General features: G+C 38.1%; 5 protein-coding genes across 5 annotated transcripts; 3 read left to right on the top strand and 2 right to left on the bottom strand.

The window, feature by feature from the left end:
* Positions 1-3,776: 3,776 nt before the first annotated feature.
* On the top strand, positions 3,777-4,761 carry LOC130508063 (uncharacterized protein At4g26485-like). Its single transcript, XM_057003262.1, has 2 exons — positions 3,777-4,330; positions 4,431-4,761. Exons 1-2 carry the CDS (start codon positions 4,089-4,091, stop codon positions 4,714-4,716), a joined length of 528 nt encoding a protein of 175 aa, XP_056859242.1. The 5' UTR covers positions 3,777-4,088; the 3' UTR covers positions 4,717-4,761.
* Positions 4,762-5,691: 930 nt separating this feature from the next.
* Positions 5,692-6,585, top strand: LOC108841297 (nicotianamine synthase 2-like). The gene has a single exon (XM_018614070.2). It carries the CDS (start codon positions 5,717-5,719, stop codon positions 6,551-6,553), a length of 837 nt encoding a protein of 278 aa, XP_018469572.2. The 5' UTR covers positions 5,692-5,716; the 3' UTR covers positions 6,554-6,585.
* A 3,397-nt stretch (positions 6,586-9,982) lies between these two features.
* On the top strand, positions 9,983-13,307 carry LOC108842490 (KH domain-containing protein At4g26480). Its single transcript, XM_057003258.1, has 7 exons — positions 9,983-10,382; positions 10,963-11,048; positions 11,562-11,701; positions 12,078-12,191; positions 12,274-12,390; positions 12,466-12,609; positions 12,698-13,307. The coding sequence occupies exons 1-7, from the start codon at positions 10,189-10,191 to the stop codon at positions 12,842-12,844; spliced, it is 942 nt and encodes a 313-aa protein (XP_056859238.1). The 5' UTR covers positions 9,983-10,188; the 3' UTR covers positions 12,845-13,307.
* On the bottom strand, positions 13,248-14,600 carry LOC108842491 (probable calcium-binding protein CML21). The gene is made up of 5 exons (XM_018615414.2): positions 14,473-14,600; positions 14,087-14,373; positions 13,795-13,997; positions 13,553-13,721; positions 13,248-13,449 (listed from the first exon to the last, which is right to left on the bottom strand). Exons 2-5 carry the CDS (start codon positions 14,265-14,267, stop codon positions 13,331-13,333), a joined length of 672 nt encoding a protein of 223 aa, XP_018470916.1. The 5' UTR covers positions 14,268-14,373; positions 14,473-14,600; the 3' UTR covers positions 13,248-13,330.
* A 580-nt stretch (positions 14,601-15,180) lies between these two features.
* Positions 15,181-17,302, bottom strand: LOC108849070 (WPP domain-interacting protein 1). The gene is made up of 2 exons (XM_057003254.1): positions 16,022-17,302; positions 15,181-15,945 (listed from the first exon to the last, which is right to left on the bottom strand). The coding sequence occupies exons 1-2, from the start codon at positions 16,914-16,916 to the stop codon at positions 15,347-15,349; spliced, it is 1,494 nt and encodes a 497-aa protein (XP_056859234.1). The 5' UTR covers positions 16,917-17,302; the 3' UTR covers positions 15,181-15,346.
* Positions 17,303-19,175: the final 1,873 nt, after the last annotated feature.

The raw sequence follows: 19,175 nt of genomic DNA, 5'->3' as shown, positions 1-19,175 counted from the left end.
GAATTCGATCGCTTAAACATGGAAGACTCGGAAAGTATTGATAAATTCACAAGCAAGCTAACTGAACTTGCATCAAAAGCAGCCTCGTTGGGACAAAAGATTGATCAACCAAGGCTCGTGAAGAAACTACTCAACAGTCTACCAATGAAGTTTATTCATATTACAGCTTCGATAGAACAGATGCTTGATTTGAATAAAACCTCCTTTGAGGATATTATTGGAAGACTCAAAGCATACGAAGAACGTGTTAAAGGCAAGACTGCATACGATCAACAAAACAACCTTCTTTTCGCAAGTACATAAGCCTCGTACAATCAGAGTTCAAGAGGACGAGGAAGAGGTTGGAACCGTGGTCGTGGACGTGGTAATGGTGGCAGAGGACGAGGTAGAAGTAATTCTGGAGAAGGAAACAAAGAAAAACGAGACTACTCTCAGATTACTTGCTTCAACTGCAATAAAAAGGGTCACTTCAAGTCGGTTTGTCCTGAAAAAAAGGAAGAAAAGCAAGAACTCAATAAGGCAGAGACAGAGGTTGCAGATGTTGCACTATATATGCATGAAATAGTTCACCTTAATGAAGAAAAAGTAATCCCAAACTCACTTGAACCGAGCAAAACAGAGGATGGTATATGGTACTTGGATAACGGTGCATCTAACCATATGACAGGTGAAAAATCTTATTTCTGTGAGTTAAATCACAATGTCAAAGGAAGAGTGAAGTTTGGAGATGGATCATGCGTTAATATTGATGGCAAAGGATCGATATTATTTGAAGCTAAGACAGGAGAACACAAACTCTTGACAGATATCTACTATATACCTGATTTGAGAAGTAATATTCTTAGTCTAGGACAGGCAACAGAGCAAGGTTGCGATGTAAGAATGAGAGAAAATTATCTGACCTTAAGAGACCCAAGTGGAAGACTTCTGGTGAAGGTTTTAAGGTCATCAAATCGTCTCTACAAAGTACAACTTCAAGTTGGCAAAGCTACTTGTCTTCTGACAAAGATAAAAGAAGAGCCGTGGCTGTGGCATGCTCGCCTTGGTCACATTAGCTTTAAGACAATCAGAGCCATGGCAACTCAAGAGATGGTTCACGGCTTGCCTGAAGTCAAGGAAGAGAAGCAGATTTGTGATTCCTGTTTAGTCGGCAAACAGACACGACATAGCTTTCCCACTGCAACAAGTTTCAGAGCATCAACCGCACTAGAATTGTTGCACGCAGATCTCTGCGGACCAATCTCCCCCGCAACACAAGGAAATAACAGATACATATTTGTTATAATCGATGACCATACTAGATACATGTGGTCAATATTACTGAAAGAAAAGAGTGAAGCTTTTGAAAAATTCAAAGCTTTTAAAACTCTTATAGAAAAAGAAGTGAACAAGATGATAGGAACGCTCCGAACGGATAGAGGTGGAGAGTTCACGTCAAAAGAGTTTCAAGACTTCTGCAATAATCATGGTATAAAACGCCACCTAACAGCCCCGTACTCCCCGCAACAGAACGGCGTAGTAGAGAGAAGAAACCGTACTTTGATGGAGATGACTCGGAGCATGTTAAAATCCATGAAAGTTCCTAACTTCATGTGGGGAGAATCAGTGCGACACGCTACCTATATCATCAACAGAGTACCTACCAGAGCCCTGAAACAAAAGACACCGTATGAAAGCTTAAAGGGAAGAAAGCCTAATATCGGTCACATTAGGGTCTTTGGATGTGTAGCTCACGCAAAGATGGATACGCCTCATCTAAAGAAGCTTGATGATCGATCACAAGCCCTTGTTCATCTTGGCATTGAGCCTGGCTCAAAGGCTTATCGTCTCTACAACCCTGATTCTCGTCGGATCGTTGTTAGTCGAGATGTTATCTTTGATGAGAAGGCTTGTTGGAATTGGAAGGGAGCAGAAAAAAAAGAAGTATCTGATTCTGGCATGTTCCATATGATATGGGGAACAGCTCAAGACGAAGGTATAGGACCTTTTGTGACTGGAACACATCAAGAAGAAAACGTCGCTGCAGAAACAGAGCACGACACTGCAGAAACAGAGTCATCGACTCAGGAAACAGAGCAAGCTTCAACTCAGGAAACAGAGCAGGATTCAACTCAGGAAACAAGACGCTCTACTCGTCAGATAAACAAGCCAGGATATCTTGACGACTATATTCTACTCGCAGAGATTGATTGTGAGTTGCTGCTACTCGCCATTAACGACGAACCAAGAAACTTTCAAGAGGCAAAGCACAACAAACGATGGACTAATGCCTGCATTGATGAGATCGATTCCATCAATAAAAATAACACATGGACGTTAGTCGACAAACCAATAGGAGTAAAAATCATTGGCCTTAAGTGGGTATTCAAAATCAAGAGGAATGCTGATGGCACAATAAACAAATTCAAAGCCCGTCTTGTAGCAAAAGGTTATGTACAAGAACACGGAATCGATTTTGATGAAGTTTTTGCTCCTGTTGCTCGACTTGAGACAATTAGATTACTTATTGGATTAGCTGCTGCAAACAAGTGGGAGATTCATCATCTAGATGTCAAAACCGCCTTCTTGTATGGAGAATTAAATGAAGAAGTATACGTCTCTCAGCCCGAAGGATTTGAAAAGAAGGGAGAAGAACACAAGGTTTTCAAACTTTCGAAAGCACTATATGGGCTGAGACAAGCACTATATGGGCTGAGACAAGCACCACGTGCTTGGAACACAAAGCTTGATCAGATTCTCAGGAAACTCGGGTTCAAGCGATGCGCAAAGGAAAGTTCCGTGTACCGAAAGGAAGAAGAAAGTAAAGTACTTTTGGTAGGCATATATGTTGATGATCTGTTTGTTACTGGAAACTCTATCGAGGAGATCAGAAGCTTCAAGAAAAACATGTCAAAGAATTTTGATATGTCTGACTTGGGTCTTCTGACTTACTATCTCGGCCTTGAAGTAAAACAGGGACCAGAGAACATTGTGATCAGTCAAGAAGCTTATGCTCGTCGGATACTCATGGATGCAGGGATGGATGATTGCAACCCGACAAGCATTCCTATGGAGTTTGGTCTGCAATTTTCAAAAGGCTTGGATGAACAAGAAATCGATGCGACATTATACCGAAGAAGAATCGGATGTCTCAGATACTTAATGCATACACGACCAGATATGGCATTTTCTGTTGGCATCCTAAGCAGATATATGCACTCACCGAGAGCATCACATGGTAATGCTTTAAAACAAGTGCTTAGATATCTAAAAGGGACTGTTGGATATGGATTGGCGTTTAAGCAAGGAGGTTCGAAGAAACTAATTGGGTACAGTGACAGTAGTCATAATACAGACCCAGACGATGGAAGAAGTACAACAGGACATCTGTTTTGTCTCGGAAACACGCCAGTAACTTGGTGCTCTCAAAAGCAAGATACCGTAGCTCTTTCTTCGTGCGAAGCAGAATTCATGGCTGCGACTGAAGCCGCAAAACAAGCTATCTGGTTACAGGATTTGATGAGTGAAATCACAGGAAAGAAGGTTGAGAAGACTCTGATTCGAATAGATAATAAGTCAGCAATAGCTCTTGCAAAGAACCCTGTCTTTCACCGTCGAAGTAAGCACATCAGTAAACGTTTCCATTTCATACGAGAAAGAGTGGAACAAGACGAGATCGACATTGAGCACGTACCGGGAACAGAACAGAAAGCTGATATATTAACAAAGGCACTAGCAAGGATCAAGTTCAAAGAGATGAGAGAGCTGATCAAGGTTCAAGACTTAAGAGAAGATGACTTGAAGCTTAGAAGGGAGAATGTTGGATAAGCTTCAACATTACTTGTCCATTAAGTTATTCATTAAGTTAAGTGGGATAACTTGTGTTTGTTTAGATTAGGATAAAGATAAGATTCCTATGTCTAAGAGGTTTAGGTATAAGTTAAGTTCCTAGACTAAGTTGTAATAGGTGAAGTTAATACCTATATATAGAGATCAAAGTGTAAGAGAGATCTCATCAAGTTAAGAAAAATAATAAAACAAAGGTACTGTTTTATTAAAACCATTGCATACATACGATCTTGTGTCCTTTTAATAATCACCCCACTAGCATGATCATCGTTAATCATCAAAGTGTTACATATGTAGATGAATTGAGCAAAAAATATATGGATGCGATGGTTAACGTACGCATGTTGACGAGATTCGGGTGCGATGTCCAGCATGAGGTTGACGTGCACACAATGAGCTTCGACCACTGTCTGAGCCTGAGGCGCTATGACCGCATTGTATTCAACTTCCCTCACGCAGGGTCTCGTTTCTTCGGACGTGAATTTTCCTCTAACGCCATCGAGTAAATAAATATGTTTTCTTCATTAAGTTTTTTTTATTTATAGTTTTGGTGTAAGTGATTTTGATCAACGTAGTAATGAAACAATGGTGTTTTGGGTCAGGGGCCATCGAGTGCTAGTTCAGGGGTTCCTTGAGAACGCTAAGGAGATGTTAGAAGAGAACGGGGAGATTCATATCACACACAAGACAACGTATCCGTTCTCCGATTGGGAGATAAAGAGTCTAGCTAAAGCAGAAGGTTTAAAGCTGGTTAAGGAGTCAAAGTTCGAGCTTAGTCATTATCCTGGTTATACCAACAAGAGAGGTAGTGGGGGACGTCGGAGTGATGATTACTTTCCCGTTGGAGAATGTTCTACTCTCATGTTTATCCAAAAGAGAAAACATTGATCCAACTCCAACCCCATCTCCAAATTTAAGCCAAAAAAAACTCCAACCCCATCTTCTCTAGATTTCAATCTATTTTATCATCGTAATTTATAATTTATTATGATTTCTGATAATGCTTCTTCATGTGGTGATGCAATGCTAATCATTAGTTAAAATCTATGGGTTTCAATCAATTACTAGATATTATTCCATCTACTTCAATATATAAGTTGTTTTGAATTTTATTTTTGTTTGTTTTCAAAGTCGAATAAAAATGAAATGATTAAATACTATTTTTCTAAAAAGTCATAAACAAAATTTGAAATATATATTATTTTTAACTAAATGTTGAAGACAAAAACTTATTTATTTTAATATTTATGGTATTAGCCAATACAACGTATAATTTGAAACGAAGTGAATAGACCTAAAAACATTGAAATGAAAATTATTAAAGTCATACGTCTTTTCATTCACTACACTAAATGTTAAAAATATCATCTATACTATACCTAATTACTTAAAAGATGCTGAGTCACAAATTATCAAATATATATGTTTTACATAAAAACTTGAAAAAATGAAATTCAACTAATGAAAACCATCTTAGAAAATGGAGTAAATGAAGTACATATTTTTTTTTCTCTAGCAAGTCATAAAAAAAACTAAACTGGTGGAGATTCAAACTTTAGTTATTTGTTGGTCCAAAGATTTTTTTAAGAAAAAATAAATATTTATATTTAGGGGTTGAGATCCAAATTATATTATTAAATAATGCCATGGTTAATGCATCCAAGTTAGAAATTTAGTAAACTAATAAATGGAAAAGATGAAAAAGTAATACGTAAATATCAAGAAAACATAATTCCAAAATGACATGGATACACGTCGAAAGAATGGAACATAGAACTGTTAATTTTTTGTCATCCATACGACATGGACACACGTTAGATGAATGTATATTATTGTTATCACCATTCAGAGTCTGGAGACCAATCCAAAATCTCCTTTTAGTCTCGACATGGCTTGCCAAAAGGCTCTTTTCGAGAAGCAAATTCTCGACTTGTATAACCAAATCTCCAATCTCGAGAGCCTTAAACCTTCCAAAAATGTCGACACTTCATTCCAACAGCTCATGTCCATATGCTTGCCCACAGAGACAAACATCGACGTCGAGAAGTTGTGCCCAAAAGTCCAAAACATCAGAACGAATCTCATCAAACTACGTAGTGAAGCTATAGGGTATTCAGAGCAATACTTCTCTACAGTCTTGGGATCTCTCGAAGACAACCCGCTTCGCCATTTAGATCTCTACCCTTACTACACCAACTACCTCAAACTGAGCAAGGTCGAGTTTGATCTCCTCACGCTACACACGAGCCATGTCCCAACCAAGATCGCGTTCGTTGGTTCCGGTTCGTTGCCCTTCACATCCATCATCTTAGCTAAGTTCCACCTCCTAAACACGACGTTCCACAACTTTGACATCGACCCTCAAGCCAATTCCCTCGCCTACCAACTTGTATCACGTGATCCTGATCTTTCCAGTCGCATAATCTTTCACACAATGGATATACTCAACGCCACAGACATTCTACGTGACTACGATGTTGTTTTCTTGGCATCTCTTGTTGGGGTTGATAAAGAAGCAAAATTCAAAGTCATTGAACACTTGGAGAAACACATGGCTCCTGGAGCTCTTCTCATGCTTAGGAGTGCTAAAGGCCTTAGAGCGTTCCTGTATATAGACGTTGATCCTTGTGATCTAAGAGGTTTTGAGGTCTTGGAGACTTATCACCCGTCGTTGTCAGATGGGTTTGTGAACTCGGTTATGGTCGCACGCAAACTCAGCGATTGATTTATTTCGAGCGGTGTATATTGGAACTTGATCGGTGCTGATCTTTTTTATTTATTAAAAAAGATTGTTAATAAACCTAATTTCTCAATAAATTATAGGTAACTGCGCTTTTTCGTTTGAACATTGTACATGTAACTACGTTTCTTTTTCTAAACACCATTAGTGTGAATGTTTTTTTTTTTTTTTTTTTTTTTGCTAAAAGATTTTCAATTAAAATTACAGGAGAAAAGAAAATGTTACAGCATAGAGCTAGTGGGCCAAGAGGCCCGATACTATTATAGAACCCAAATTTAAATAGAAACCCAATCTAAGTAGACCATGTTCCAATGAGCCCAAAACAAAAGAGGGAGAGACCCAGTTGGTATAATCGACATTGGTGGTAACGGAGACAGAAGGTCGTTGGCCTGAGCTTCACTTCAGTTTATGATCGGAAAAACCAGAGAGCCAAGAGGTCCGAAGAAGCCGCTGGATCAGTAAACCGATAAGTATCGATTCTTTTCCTTATCAATCGGTCAAGTTCACGGAGAAGTTTGAATGTTTGTTAGCGTAGTTTGCATCTTAATTTTTTTAATATGTTTGTTAGAGTGGTTTGTATCTTAATTTTTTGATATGTTTGAAATATATTGAGAGGATACGTAGTGTTATTTCTACAAGCTATGCAATACTTAATTTGTGATCATTTTTGCAAATTCCCCATGAATCAGAGGATCAAATTAAATGTGTATATCATATTTAAATCAAATAATCATAGTACAAGTATGGCAACATCTCTCTTTTAAAAAAAAGTATGGCAACATCTTGACAAAGAAAAAACACCAGAAACGGAATCATCTTGCTGGCTCGACCCAACAACAGGATCCAAGTTGGTGATAATTATTATAATTCGATTATTCAAAATTTCTGTATACACTTAGTTATATAAGAAACTAAAGGCATTCCACGTTTTGCTGTGCCATATTGCAAAAGACATAATTATATATGGTAAGGTTCTAATTATTTCGAAATGTAATGTACTATTAGTTAGTTACGATTAGGTGTATATGGAATCAATTCAACTAACTAACATATATACGTACTATCATTAATTATATTTTTGTAAAGGGACAGTTGTATATATATGTTGTAGCTTTAAGAAACTATACAAAATCATAAATATATGTTAGTAGAAATGAAAATAGTCAACTAAAAAAATTAGAATTACCACTTCAGAAAAAAACGAAAAATCAGCTCTAGGAATTTGCATATATATGATATATCAGGTATATCTTTTTTTCTGCTTGTATAACACATATGCAGAAAACTGTGATAAAAAAAAAACAGGTCAAGATTGGAGCCTTTACTTTTATAACAAGGCAGATGCTGATCTACCTCATGCGACTCATTCTTACTAGTTCAAAACTGTGATTTATTCTAATGATCTAGTCCTCTTTATCTCTTTCGCTAGACCTGTCTTTGACAATTTCTTGACTAACTTGATAATGATTACTGATTATATATATAATGCCTCTTTGTTTCCTATATATTCTGCTTGACCGTTTCTATTTATAATTTTAAGAAGTTATGTTGAAAAAAATGTCCATATACCATAGAATATAGAAAGAAATAACATAGTACCTCCCCATAGGCCTGGGCATTTTACCCGGACCCGAAGACCCGACCCGAAACCGACCCGAAAAAACCCGGTCCGGGTAGGAACCGACCCGATTAAATTATCTTATCAGATCTTGTTGTAGAGGACCCGCGGGTCTTGGACCCGACCTGACCCGAACCCGAAACCCGGCGGGTACCCGAATTAATAATATAAATTAAATAAAATGAATCAATGGAGAATCGAATACGGGTTATTTGTCTACATAGCAAAGGGGTCAGCCACTAGGAGACAACCAACTATTGTTCTATCTCGCATAGTTAGTATATATACACATTTTAATATAATAAAAACACAAATTTTAAATAAAATGGCAAATATTTTCGGATATATTAATATTTTCAGATTTTTTTTTGTATTTTTAGGTATTTTTTAGGTTGAACCCGAACCAAACCCGACCCGAACCCGACCCAGAACCGAACCGATAAATTCTAGTTACCCGAATGGGTCCAAATATATAAGACCCGACCCGACCCGGACCCGGTACGACCCGAACCGATCCGGAACCGAAAATTTGAAATTACCCTATCGGGTCCTAAACTCCTAGACCCGAAAGACCCGGACCCGAAAGAACCCGGTCCGAACCCGACCCGACGACCCGAATGCCCAGGCCTACCTCCCCATATAAAATCAACAAATGTTGGACTATAAGCAACTTTGTGCCAATACAATTACATGCCACAAAACATAGAAATATAAAGAATCCAAAGTAAATATAGAAAATAAACAAACGGAAGCATATACTATATAGCAATGAAGCATAGAAGCACTATGTAAAACCATAGGGGTCCATTCTGATGATGAGTGTCCATATGGGTCCTAAAACGCAGCGTTTGGTGAGTGTTTTGTAAACAAATAGCGAAGCGATTGAAAAAAAAACAAACCGAAAATAGGAAGCGGGGGCCCAAGTGAAGGAAAGGTTGGTGGTAGTAGCCTCAGAAAAGAAATGATTAAGGGCCTGACTGGTGTAACCGCAGCGGTTGCGGTTGCGGTTGCGGGAGTTTGCGGGTGCGGATGGTTGCGGTTTTAAGCATTTTTTAGAGATTTGTACGACTGGTATAGCTGTTAGAAATTGTTGCGTTTGCGGGACTCTTATGACTGGTAAACTACAAAACGCAACATCTGTTAAATAATAATTTAACAATATTTACATTTTATGTAATTATAAAAATATTAAAAATCATAAAATATGATAAATATAAATTTATATTTATAAAATCATATTATTTAATTTTAAAAATTTATAGAAAATATTTTAGTTTTGAATTTTATAATATAAATTGAAATATAATATGAATACATTTTACAATTTCTATTATTTCAATTGAAAATTTTTATTGGATATTTTTAGTATTATTTTTATTTATTCTGTTTTTAAAGAAAAAAAATTTACCCTCCTGCAACCGCCCGCAACCGCAAACGCTAGCTGGAACCAGCTTTTGATTTTAAGAGGTTCGGAGCGGTTTGAAGCGATTTGTACCGTTTTCTGTGATTGTTTCGAAACGCCAACAACCGCTATAAACCGCAAAAGCTGCGTTTGCGGGTGGTAGCGGGAAAACCAGTCGGCACCTAAAGAGGAGGAATACAGCTGGATCCAGACCTTCTAAGTCAGTAAGAAGCTTCTTGTAATAAAAGGGAGAGACAAAGGGGCGGTAATAAAAAGGAAGGAGAATCAAAAAAGAAAAAACTTGTGTCGTTGCGTTGAAGGGTAAAAAAAGATACAACTCCGTAGAAAATCATCATTTTCTCGACAGTCCCCCACACACAGCTAGTAGCTTATATAGGCCCAAAACCACCGACGTGTGTAGTAGATTTGATTTTGAGGGCTTAAAACTCTCTATTTGTGTGTGTGTGTGCCAGATTCACTCACTCTCTTCCTCTTCTCCGCCGCCTCAAGACCTCATCGGTCTCCGTCTTCTGTATCTTCTTGAAAGATTCTCTCAGTTGTTTCTGCCAGGGCATAGATAAGTCTGTGAAGTAGTAGCTGATGATGATGATGACTTCACTCGGTGGTGGTGGTGGAGGAGGAGGAGGAGGAGGTGGTGGTGTTGGACCTGTCGGTGGAGGAGGGAGATTTATGCCGTATCCACCACCTCTTTCTATGCCTCCGTCGGCTCCTCAGTCACCTAACTTCTCTGGTGGTCTCCGATCACAACCTTCTTTCCTCGTTGAGCAGGAGAAGTATATTCAAATCTCTTTTGTTTCTTTTTTTTTGTCTCTTGTGTAGTTGACTTGTTTTCTCGATCTTAACTTCCATACACTTTCAACTTATTGGATCCTGAGCTTCTTTCTTTTTAAAAAGTTCTCATCGCTAATCTGTTTTGGTTACTGTTAATTGTATGGAGATCTGTGGTTTTCTAATCTCTGATTTTTCGATATGCCTGAGTTGAGTTCCTACCTACCTACCACTGCAAATTAAACTCTCTTTTTTTTTTCTAATAGCTCAATCTACTTGAATTCTTCACTTGTCTTTGGTAAACTCATATACTTACTTTTTTACTTGATAATAACTTGATAAATCCATAGTATCTTACAGAAGTGTATTCGTTTGACTTGTGTCTTTGCTGATGGGAGATTAATTAACCTAGTTCACCTTACATTTGATGCTAATTTTTTAGAGTGAGGATTTCCTGAAGAAAAAAAGAAAAGAATTTGACATTTTGTGATTTGTTGAGAGTGGATCTGCTTGGTGGTCTCTTGTGTGTTCAAAGGTTCTATACTGATATTGTTTAAAAATCTGTGATTTTTTCCCTTTTGACAGGTATCTTTCTGAGTTACTTGCAGAGCGTCAGAAACTTACGCCCTTCTTACCTGTTCTTCCACATGTCTGCCGACTCATGAACCAAGGTCAGCCTCCATACTTGTTATAATAAAAAAGACCATAATATTATCGTTTACTATGATCTTCTTCTACAATTCTTTACGTTTCATGCTTTAGAGAGCTACTGTTTTTTGTACATTTGATCAAAACATTTAGCTAGCTGTTAGAAATATAGGACAATTTAACTTGTACGGTTCTTTAACTAAGATATTGTTTCTGTCCAAAGAGACAAATCAGTCTTTCTCCCCTTTCAACAGTGCATAATGTTTCAGTTGAATTGTGGTCTAATAGAGTTTATGAATATTTCTTTTTTTCACTGAAGTAGATTTGATTTTCAATCCACTTACTAAAAAAATTTAGTTTCTGAGATTTCTAATTACTCTTTAAGTAGTTTTAGTAACTTAATATTCACTAACTTAGTTGAGAGAGACTAAGCTTGTCTTCTCTCTATTCCCACTATCATTGGTGATGGATTTGTGGACTAATTTCTAACTGGTGCGTCTTAACTCTTGCAAAATTTTGACATTTTTTTGAAACAGAAATATTGCGTGTAACCACGCTGTTGGAGAATGCTATAAGTCAGAGTAGGTTTGATCACCCTAGCCCTCTCTCTTCTGGAGGGATATTCCAGAACTCAAGAGCTGACATGAACGGATGGCCCTCTCAATTTCCATCAGAAGTATGACTCTACTAACCATTAACATAACTCCTTTTTCATCTAATTCATACCATTTGCAGTAGAGGCCTTTTGCTGACTTAACTTACTTTCTAATCGTAGTTCATAATGACAGGTAGTCTGCAGCCTTTTGGCTAACACTAATTAGATGCTCCATAACCTTCTCTAATATATAAGATTGCTTTGTGAATGTTATGAATTAGGATTAGCAATTACAGGTTGTTATGCATCAATGCAATATTATGGCACCTTATCCGTGGAAGAAACGTTTGATAAGATCTATCTAATGTCTGCAATCATATGTCTGTAGCATGTACTTATTCTCTGAGGTTGAAATAACTTGTAACAAGTTGTTGGTTCAATTCATTTGATTTTGCAGAGATCTGTTTCATCATCTCCAGCACCAAATTGGCTAAACTCTCCTGGTAGCTCCTCAGGTCTCATCGTAAAACGAACAATCAGGGTGGATATTCCAGTTGATCAATACCCAAACGTATGTTACTTTTAACCCCCTTGCTAAGATCCTAAACTATATCTAAAGCCAATGTATAAACTTTTAATTCAATATTCTGCAGTACAATTTTGTGGGTCGACTCTTGGGTCCTAGAGGAAACTCTCTCAAACGAGTTGAAGCTAGTACTGACTGCCGTGTTCTTATAAGGGGGAGAGGCAGCATTAAAGATCCGGTTAAGGTATAGTTGCATTAAAGATCCGGTTAAGGTAGTTGCATTATACGTATATATTCATTTGTGTTAACTTTGTTGCAGGAGGAAATGATGAGAGGGAAGCCTGGTTATGAGCACCTGAACGAACAACTCCACATCTTAATCGAGGCAGAGCTACCCATTGAGTTAGTGGATGCACGTCTCATGCAAGCTCGTGAAATCCTAGACGATCTACTTACTCCTGTGGTATGTTCATTCATAGCTCTTCAAAGATCTTATCATACCAGTGTCTACCTATATAACAACTTATACTTTATTTTTGTATTGTTTTTAGGAGGAAACACATGACTTCTACAAGAAACAACAGCTCAGGGAACTGGCTCTACTCAACGGTAGTCTTCGAGAAGAAGGATCTCCAATGTCTGGTTCCGTCTCTCCTTACAATAGCCTCGGCATGAAGAGAGCCAAGACAAGGGACTAATGTTAACAAAAGTCAGTTTCCATCTTTTCAAAGCTTGCCTCTTATCACCTTTTCTCAAGAAGGTAATATATGCACCGTTACAGCACAAGAAGAGGCTTTTGAAGGTTCTGTCTCCATCCCCCTATCCTACTACTCCATACTCCTCTGGCTACCGGAACTCTCTCTTATATCCCTGGAATAATAAAAAAAAAAAACTCCCGTCCTATATGAATGAGTCTGTGTCTCTCTACTTATTTTGAGTTTTAGACGACAGAAGTACAGGCAGAGCAAGGGGTGTTAGTCTCTGTTTGTGCATCTGTCTGTGTCTCTGTTAATGTTGGCTTGCTTTTTGGTTTAGTGGAGACTACTAATAAGCTTTTGTTGTTTAAAAGCAAGTTTTTTTTGTGGGGGTAAAACATTATGATGTGTGTTTGGGTAATGAATTATTCTGTTTGCATTAAACATAAAACATAGTTTGTTACTATTACATACTTGTAAACACAAACATCAAGCCTTGTTATCATCATCGTCGTCTTCTTCACTCTCATCTATTCCAACCCACTGAGTAAACGCGAACAAGAACTCTTTGAAGTTCACCATCCCATTCTTGTCCCAGTCCATCTCCTCTGCAAACAAGTTGAATCAAAATCAATATTCTTTGTTCGGTGAAAGGAGAAAACTATATAGAGAGAGCTATACAGAGAGAAAGAAAGTGTGAACTATATATACCGAATCTTTTCATTGCAATCCTCCCGGAGGATCGTTCTCCAGATTCATCAATGGCTCGGACCATCTCCTCGCGGCTAACTAGACCATCCTTGTTCTCATCCAGGAACACGAACGTGTCCACCAGCGTCTCAAACGTTGGTTCCAGCTTCGGCATTCCCAGTCTCCATTTCTATTAGATAAGCTTAAAACCAAAGCTCAGAACATGCCAAGAAATCAAGAACATAGATTAACAGAACGGTTACCTTTTGGAGGGTGGATGAATCGTCCTTAAGAAGATAGACGAGACAGAGAAGAACAATGAACTCGGTGAACGTAATCCCCATATCTTCGTTAATATCACAAGCCTCGAACAAGTCATTGATCTCGTCTTCCTCGAACGAGATCTCTAGCTTCCTGAAACAGTTCTTTAGCTCCGTGTGATCAATAGACCCACTCGAATCCTCATCTATCCAAAAGAAACGTAAACAACCCATCAAAACCATGAGGAGAGTGAGTACAATGATTGAGAATCTGTGTGTGTGCATGTGCACTCACCAAACTCTTGGAAGATAGCTTTGCAGTTTCGAAGACCCTCGTCGATCTTTGGGAACTTGAGAACAATGCTGTTGAACGATTTCATCGTGGTTCCTCTCGATGCCCTGCGTTGCACGGCTTCTATGATCTTAGCCTCTAGCTTTGTCTCTTGACCATCAGGTTTCGTCACCGCACCTCCCATTGTCTCTGTTGATTTCGTCCTGCCTCAAGATCAGATCGTTGATTGATTCACACACACCCAGACAACCCCAGTTTCTTGTAAGACAAGCTAGGCAGCTTAATCAGATCTACCAAGGGGTTCAATAAACAAAAGACAACATGTAAAGGGACAAGTTTCACATTCAGACAATAGGTGTCACAAGAATCAGGAAGAAAGAGAAGAGAACCTGTATCGATTTCTTGATTGTCACGAGATGCAAAACAACACGAAGACAGATCTCTTTATCATTTATTTGTTTGCAGCGAGTTTAACGCTGAAGATTCCACGTACTTGCGCATCTTAAGTAACGCTTTGTTAGCTGTTAGATATTTTTATTTTTTAACATATGATGTGTCTCCTTCTTCTCTCCCTTTTCTCCAACTTATATTATATGATTTTAGTATACACAAAATACAAATCAAATGGTAATTTAACTATAGTTAAAATGTATTATATCAAGAAAATATAATTTATTGTTTCATTTTTAATAGAATAGATACCGTTTCATTTATTATATTTTTACGTTTTTCCTAATAATCATATATATTCAGAAATTTAAATTTTGTGAGTTGTGTTGTATTTTTTTTCTATTTCTTGTCAGGTAGTTCTGGATAAGAATCAGCCAAAGATACAAACAGTTGTGAATTAGATTGATCCTATTCACAATGACTTTAGAACAATGCAACTGGAGGTTTTAGCCGGAAACCATTCCCTGGTGACTATGGTTGTTGAGAATGGACTACGCTTTCATGTTGATTTAGCTAGAGTGTATGTATCTTCTTTCTCATAATGTATCTTTCTTAGTTATCCATACATGATACAACAGCTTGATCAATCAGAAAATGACATGATACATGATACATGAACATTTACGTAACTCATCGACGAAAGATCGAGACCATTCTCCAGCTGCAGAATTTATTCCAACAAAATATAAAGTAGCATGTCTTTTGATTCTATAACCAAGAGGCCAAAAACTATAGCTGAAAATGCTAACAAGAAACGCGAAAAGCCAAGAACAAAAAAAAACTCAGTTTGCTACGAAAAAAAAAACAAAAAGGTCAGGTGGGTACAACAACGATATCAGACGACTCCGGCACCAATTGAGACACGAACACCAAAGCTACCGTTAGCAGTAACACTAACTGTATAAGGAAGCATGAAGTGATCTTACATGCTCTCTTCTTGATGCTTCCTGTGGTTTCTATGCACTCGTTTTGCAGGTCTTGAACTCTGTTTCTTAAACTTGCAGCCTTCGTTTGAACTTTGTCCAGCTTGTCCAGCGTCTCATTAGCTTGCTCCTCTGCCAGTGACTCTTGTGTTTCAACCAGCTTATCAATGGATCTTGAATATATCAGATATTCAATCTCAGCCTCGATCCTTTGCCGGAAGATCTCTTCGACCACAGTCTCTGTTCCTCCATAAACGTTTCTTGTTTCTCCTCCCCACGAGTGTTTGTTTTGGTTCGTGGTGGATTCGAGCTCACGAATGTGTGATTCTTTCACCTCAAGCATGGACTTTGTTTCTTTTAGCTTGATCTCCAGCTGTTCAACAGTGTTCACCAGGGTCACAATCTCTGAGCCAGGTGAGCTTACCTCACTGGCTCCTTCATGATGCTGTGGCATCGTCTCCTTCCCGATCTCCCGGTAGTGCTGAACCTCTGCACATGAGATTGGTCAAAAATAGTCCAACTTTCGGTTACCGATAGCAAGAACAAAAAAATTAGAGTGGATTACCTTTTTCAAGAGCTTCTTGCAAGGTGATGAAACCATCAATGGCCTCTGTTAACGGATCCAGCTCCTCTGAGAAACCATTGTTATTGTTTAATGACTCTTCTTCACCATCATCATTTCTCTTTGAAGTTTCTCCATTCATATCAGCTTCATCGCCAACCCTTCCCTTGTAGTTCATCATTAGGCTACCACTACTAGGCTTTCTCGAATCAGATTCCAAGCTGGAATGAGAGTTCTCCTTCTCCACGCTTTCTCCTCTATGCTTCTTACTATTCTCTACCCGACCTTTCCCTCCTCTCTGACCTGAGCTACCAATCACTGGCGTAGAGGACTTGCTACTTCGATCATCATCCTTTCCAGCTGAAAAACCAATCCCTGCCATAAACCTAGCATCATCAAAACCACTCCTAAGCATCTCAAAACCATCACCACCTCCCCCACCACTTTTCAACATATTCACAGACCCAACAGACCCTTGACTCTCTTGCTCAATCTCCGGCGACTGAAACAGCATCTGTTTATTACCATGTGAATGAGCAAGAGAGCCGGACAAGCCTCTCTTCAGAACTTTACTATTCTCCATGTTACCAGACGTGTCTTTCACAAGGTCTCTCCTGATCCGCCTCCATTTCCTCAAACCACGCCCTTTTGAAAGAACCGGAGAGTGAGAAGAACCCAAATTCAACGCTTTACCCACGTCAACAGATGTCTCATCACTTCTGGTCGAAACAAGCTTCACACTGTCGTCTGAGAAGGACCCTTCCTGATCCAAACTCCTACCATTATTATTATCATCATCAGCATCAGCAGCAGCAGCAGCAGTGTTGATGGAAGTTTGATGGATCAAACCATTATCACCAATAGACTCAAGCGCAGAGCTTTCACTCTCCAAATCCATCAAAACCCCAAATTCAACGATACGCAATCAAAAGGTCAACTCAAACAAAGCTAAAATTCAAGGAAAGCTCGAGACTTTCGTACAGAGAACCATCCACCGAATCGAGAGAAGCAATGATCACGAAATGAATAATCAAATCGAACGTAGATAAGATTAGAGAGGATCCCAGCTCAATCGAACAAATAGACGCGCGCGAAAATTGAATCTGAAGCGGAAATGAGAGAAGGTAGGATGATTCGATGAGATCAGAGGAGGATGAAAACCCTAATCCCACGACGACGACTGGAATTGGCAGATCTCTCTCTCTCTCTCTCTCTCTATCCCATTCGTGCTCGTTCAAGGTAGAAACTTTCGTCGCCGGAAAAAAGTTTACCTTTTTTATTTTATTTTATTTTCATTTCCTTTGCGGTTATTCGTTTTTATTTTATTTTATTATTCTATATAAAATAATGGACGTGTGTGGTGGGTTGATGATTCTGACACGTGGTGAGATCCTTTGCCCTTAGCAACAAGTTAGTCGTTTGCAACCGTCCGATTCGGCATCCTCATGATGTTAATACAGTTTATTGTTATTTTAATGTATTGTAGTTTGCCGTTCCAAAAAAAAATGTATTGTAGTAGGATTTAAATCATATCTTTGATTTTTTTTCTAAAAGCATTTGTCTTTCACAAAAAAAAAAAAATGCTACCTATGAAATCTGTATATCAGAAGAAAAATCAATTTGTTTGGATCCCAGTCAGATTTCTTACATGTTTTGATGGAAATTGTTTCACAAAAGGGAAGAATGTTTTTATTAGATCTTCACAAACTGAGAAAAAATCATTCCACATTCATTCATTTATTTATCAGGTTGAATCTCGAATACATGCATGCATATAAATATCATGCGCTTGGGCTATTAGTTGTAAGAAAATGTTGGAGGACTTGAACTACCTAAAACATGGGCGTCACATGGATAATAATAAACAGAGAATTACAAGGGTACAAGACACACACAAACACAAAAATCTTTTTAATCTTTAATCTGAGAGGGATTAGCACCAAACGAGATGGCTACACATTCACTACATAGACACAGCGACTTAACAGTAGTACTAGTAGAAGACAGAAGGGGCGAATCAGAAAGGCTTCTCGTACCCTCGAGCCGGAGTTTGGTCCCAAGTTTGCAAGAATGCTGCAACACGCATGAAAATGAATAAAAACAAAGGTCTTTAAAAGGTGAACGTAAAACAGCTAACTGATGTGGCCTTACTCAAAGGTATTTCTCCTAGCGACATGAATATCGAATCGTCGTCTGTATTATTTGGTCCTTAATTGGTCATTTCCAAGAGCTCTCTGTGACGTTTTCAGGTGATATGTAGTTAGCAACCAAATCCCATTCTATGTCGACTTTAAACACTTGACAAGTAAAGTATGTACCTCTCTGTCTTGAAGGACAACATCGTGAAAAATTCATGAAAATTTTTTATACAAAGACTGGCACTAAATTCATGAAAAATTCTTCTCTTTTCTCACGTGCCCTTAGTCGCGAGTGTGTTGCAATCTCTTCCACACTATCTCTCCATTACACAATTGGGTCTACTTTTTGTGCTGGGCCTATCAGAGTTTGTGCCTTTGTGGCGTCGTTATGAGTGATTGCTTTGGATTTGGGGTTGAATATTTGACCAATGATATCTGCTGTCATTTTATAAAACTTTTCCATCTCTTTAGTTGATAGATAATTTGATCAGTCATGAATTTAAATACTGAAGATCGACAACGAGTTTTACACCATCGGCTATGCTAAACATTAATAGGCCCAGGTTTTGTTGCTGCTTCCAGCTATTAATTTTAGAAGGCCGGGTCTATGTTAGCGAAACAAACAATTTTTTGTCATTGTACAGTATTATCTTTTTGTTTTTACTAGAGTTTTTTGATAAAATACTTTTAGTAGAATTAAACCATGTTACAAATTATTTACGTTAACGAATGTTAAGCCAGTAGTGTAAAACACAAGCACTGAGACGAGTTTAGCCCATTAAGTGAACTAAATGTTGTATAAATTTATGGCTCTTTCTAAACCACAAAAAGTTTACACTTCTAAAAATAGTTTAACTGTTGGTGAATTATATACGTTGTATAATTTTTTTTTGAACTTTTGTTGTTTGGATTGTGAGAAAGTTAAGGAGAAAACTTATCTAACTAAACTGTGTTATAGCTTTGTAATTTTTAGCCGATTTTACATCTTCGTTCAAGAAAGAGAGAGAGAGAGGAAGAGT

This window comes from Raphanus sativus, chromosome 2 (genome assembly GCF_000801105.2).
Source record: "Raphanus sativus cultivar WK10039 chromosome 2, ASM80110v3, whole genome shotgun sequence".
Classification (NCBI taxonomy): domain Eukaryota; kingdom Viridiplantae; phylum Streptophyta; class Magnoliopsida; order Brassicales; family Brassicaceae; genus Raphanus; species Raphanus sativus.
Note: the sequence above shows the minus strand (reverse complement) of the source record. Positions and strands in the feature narration are given on the sequence as shown.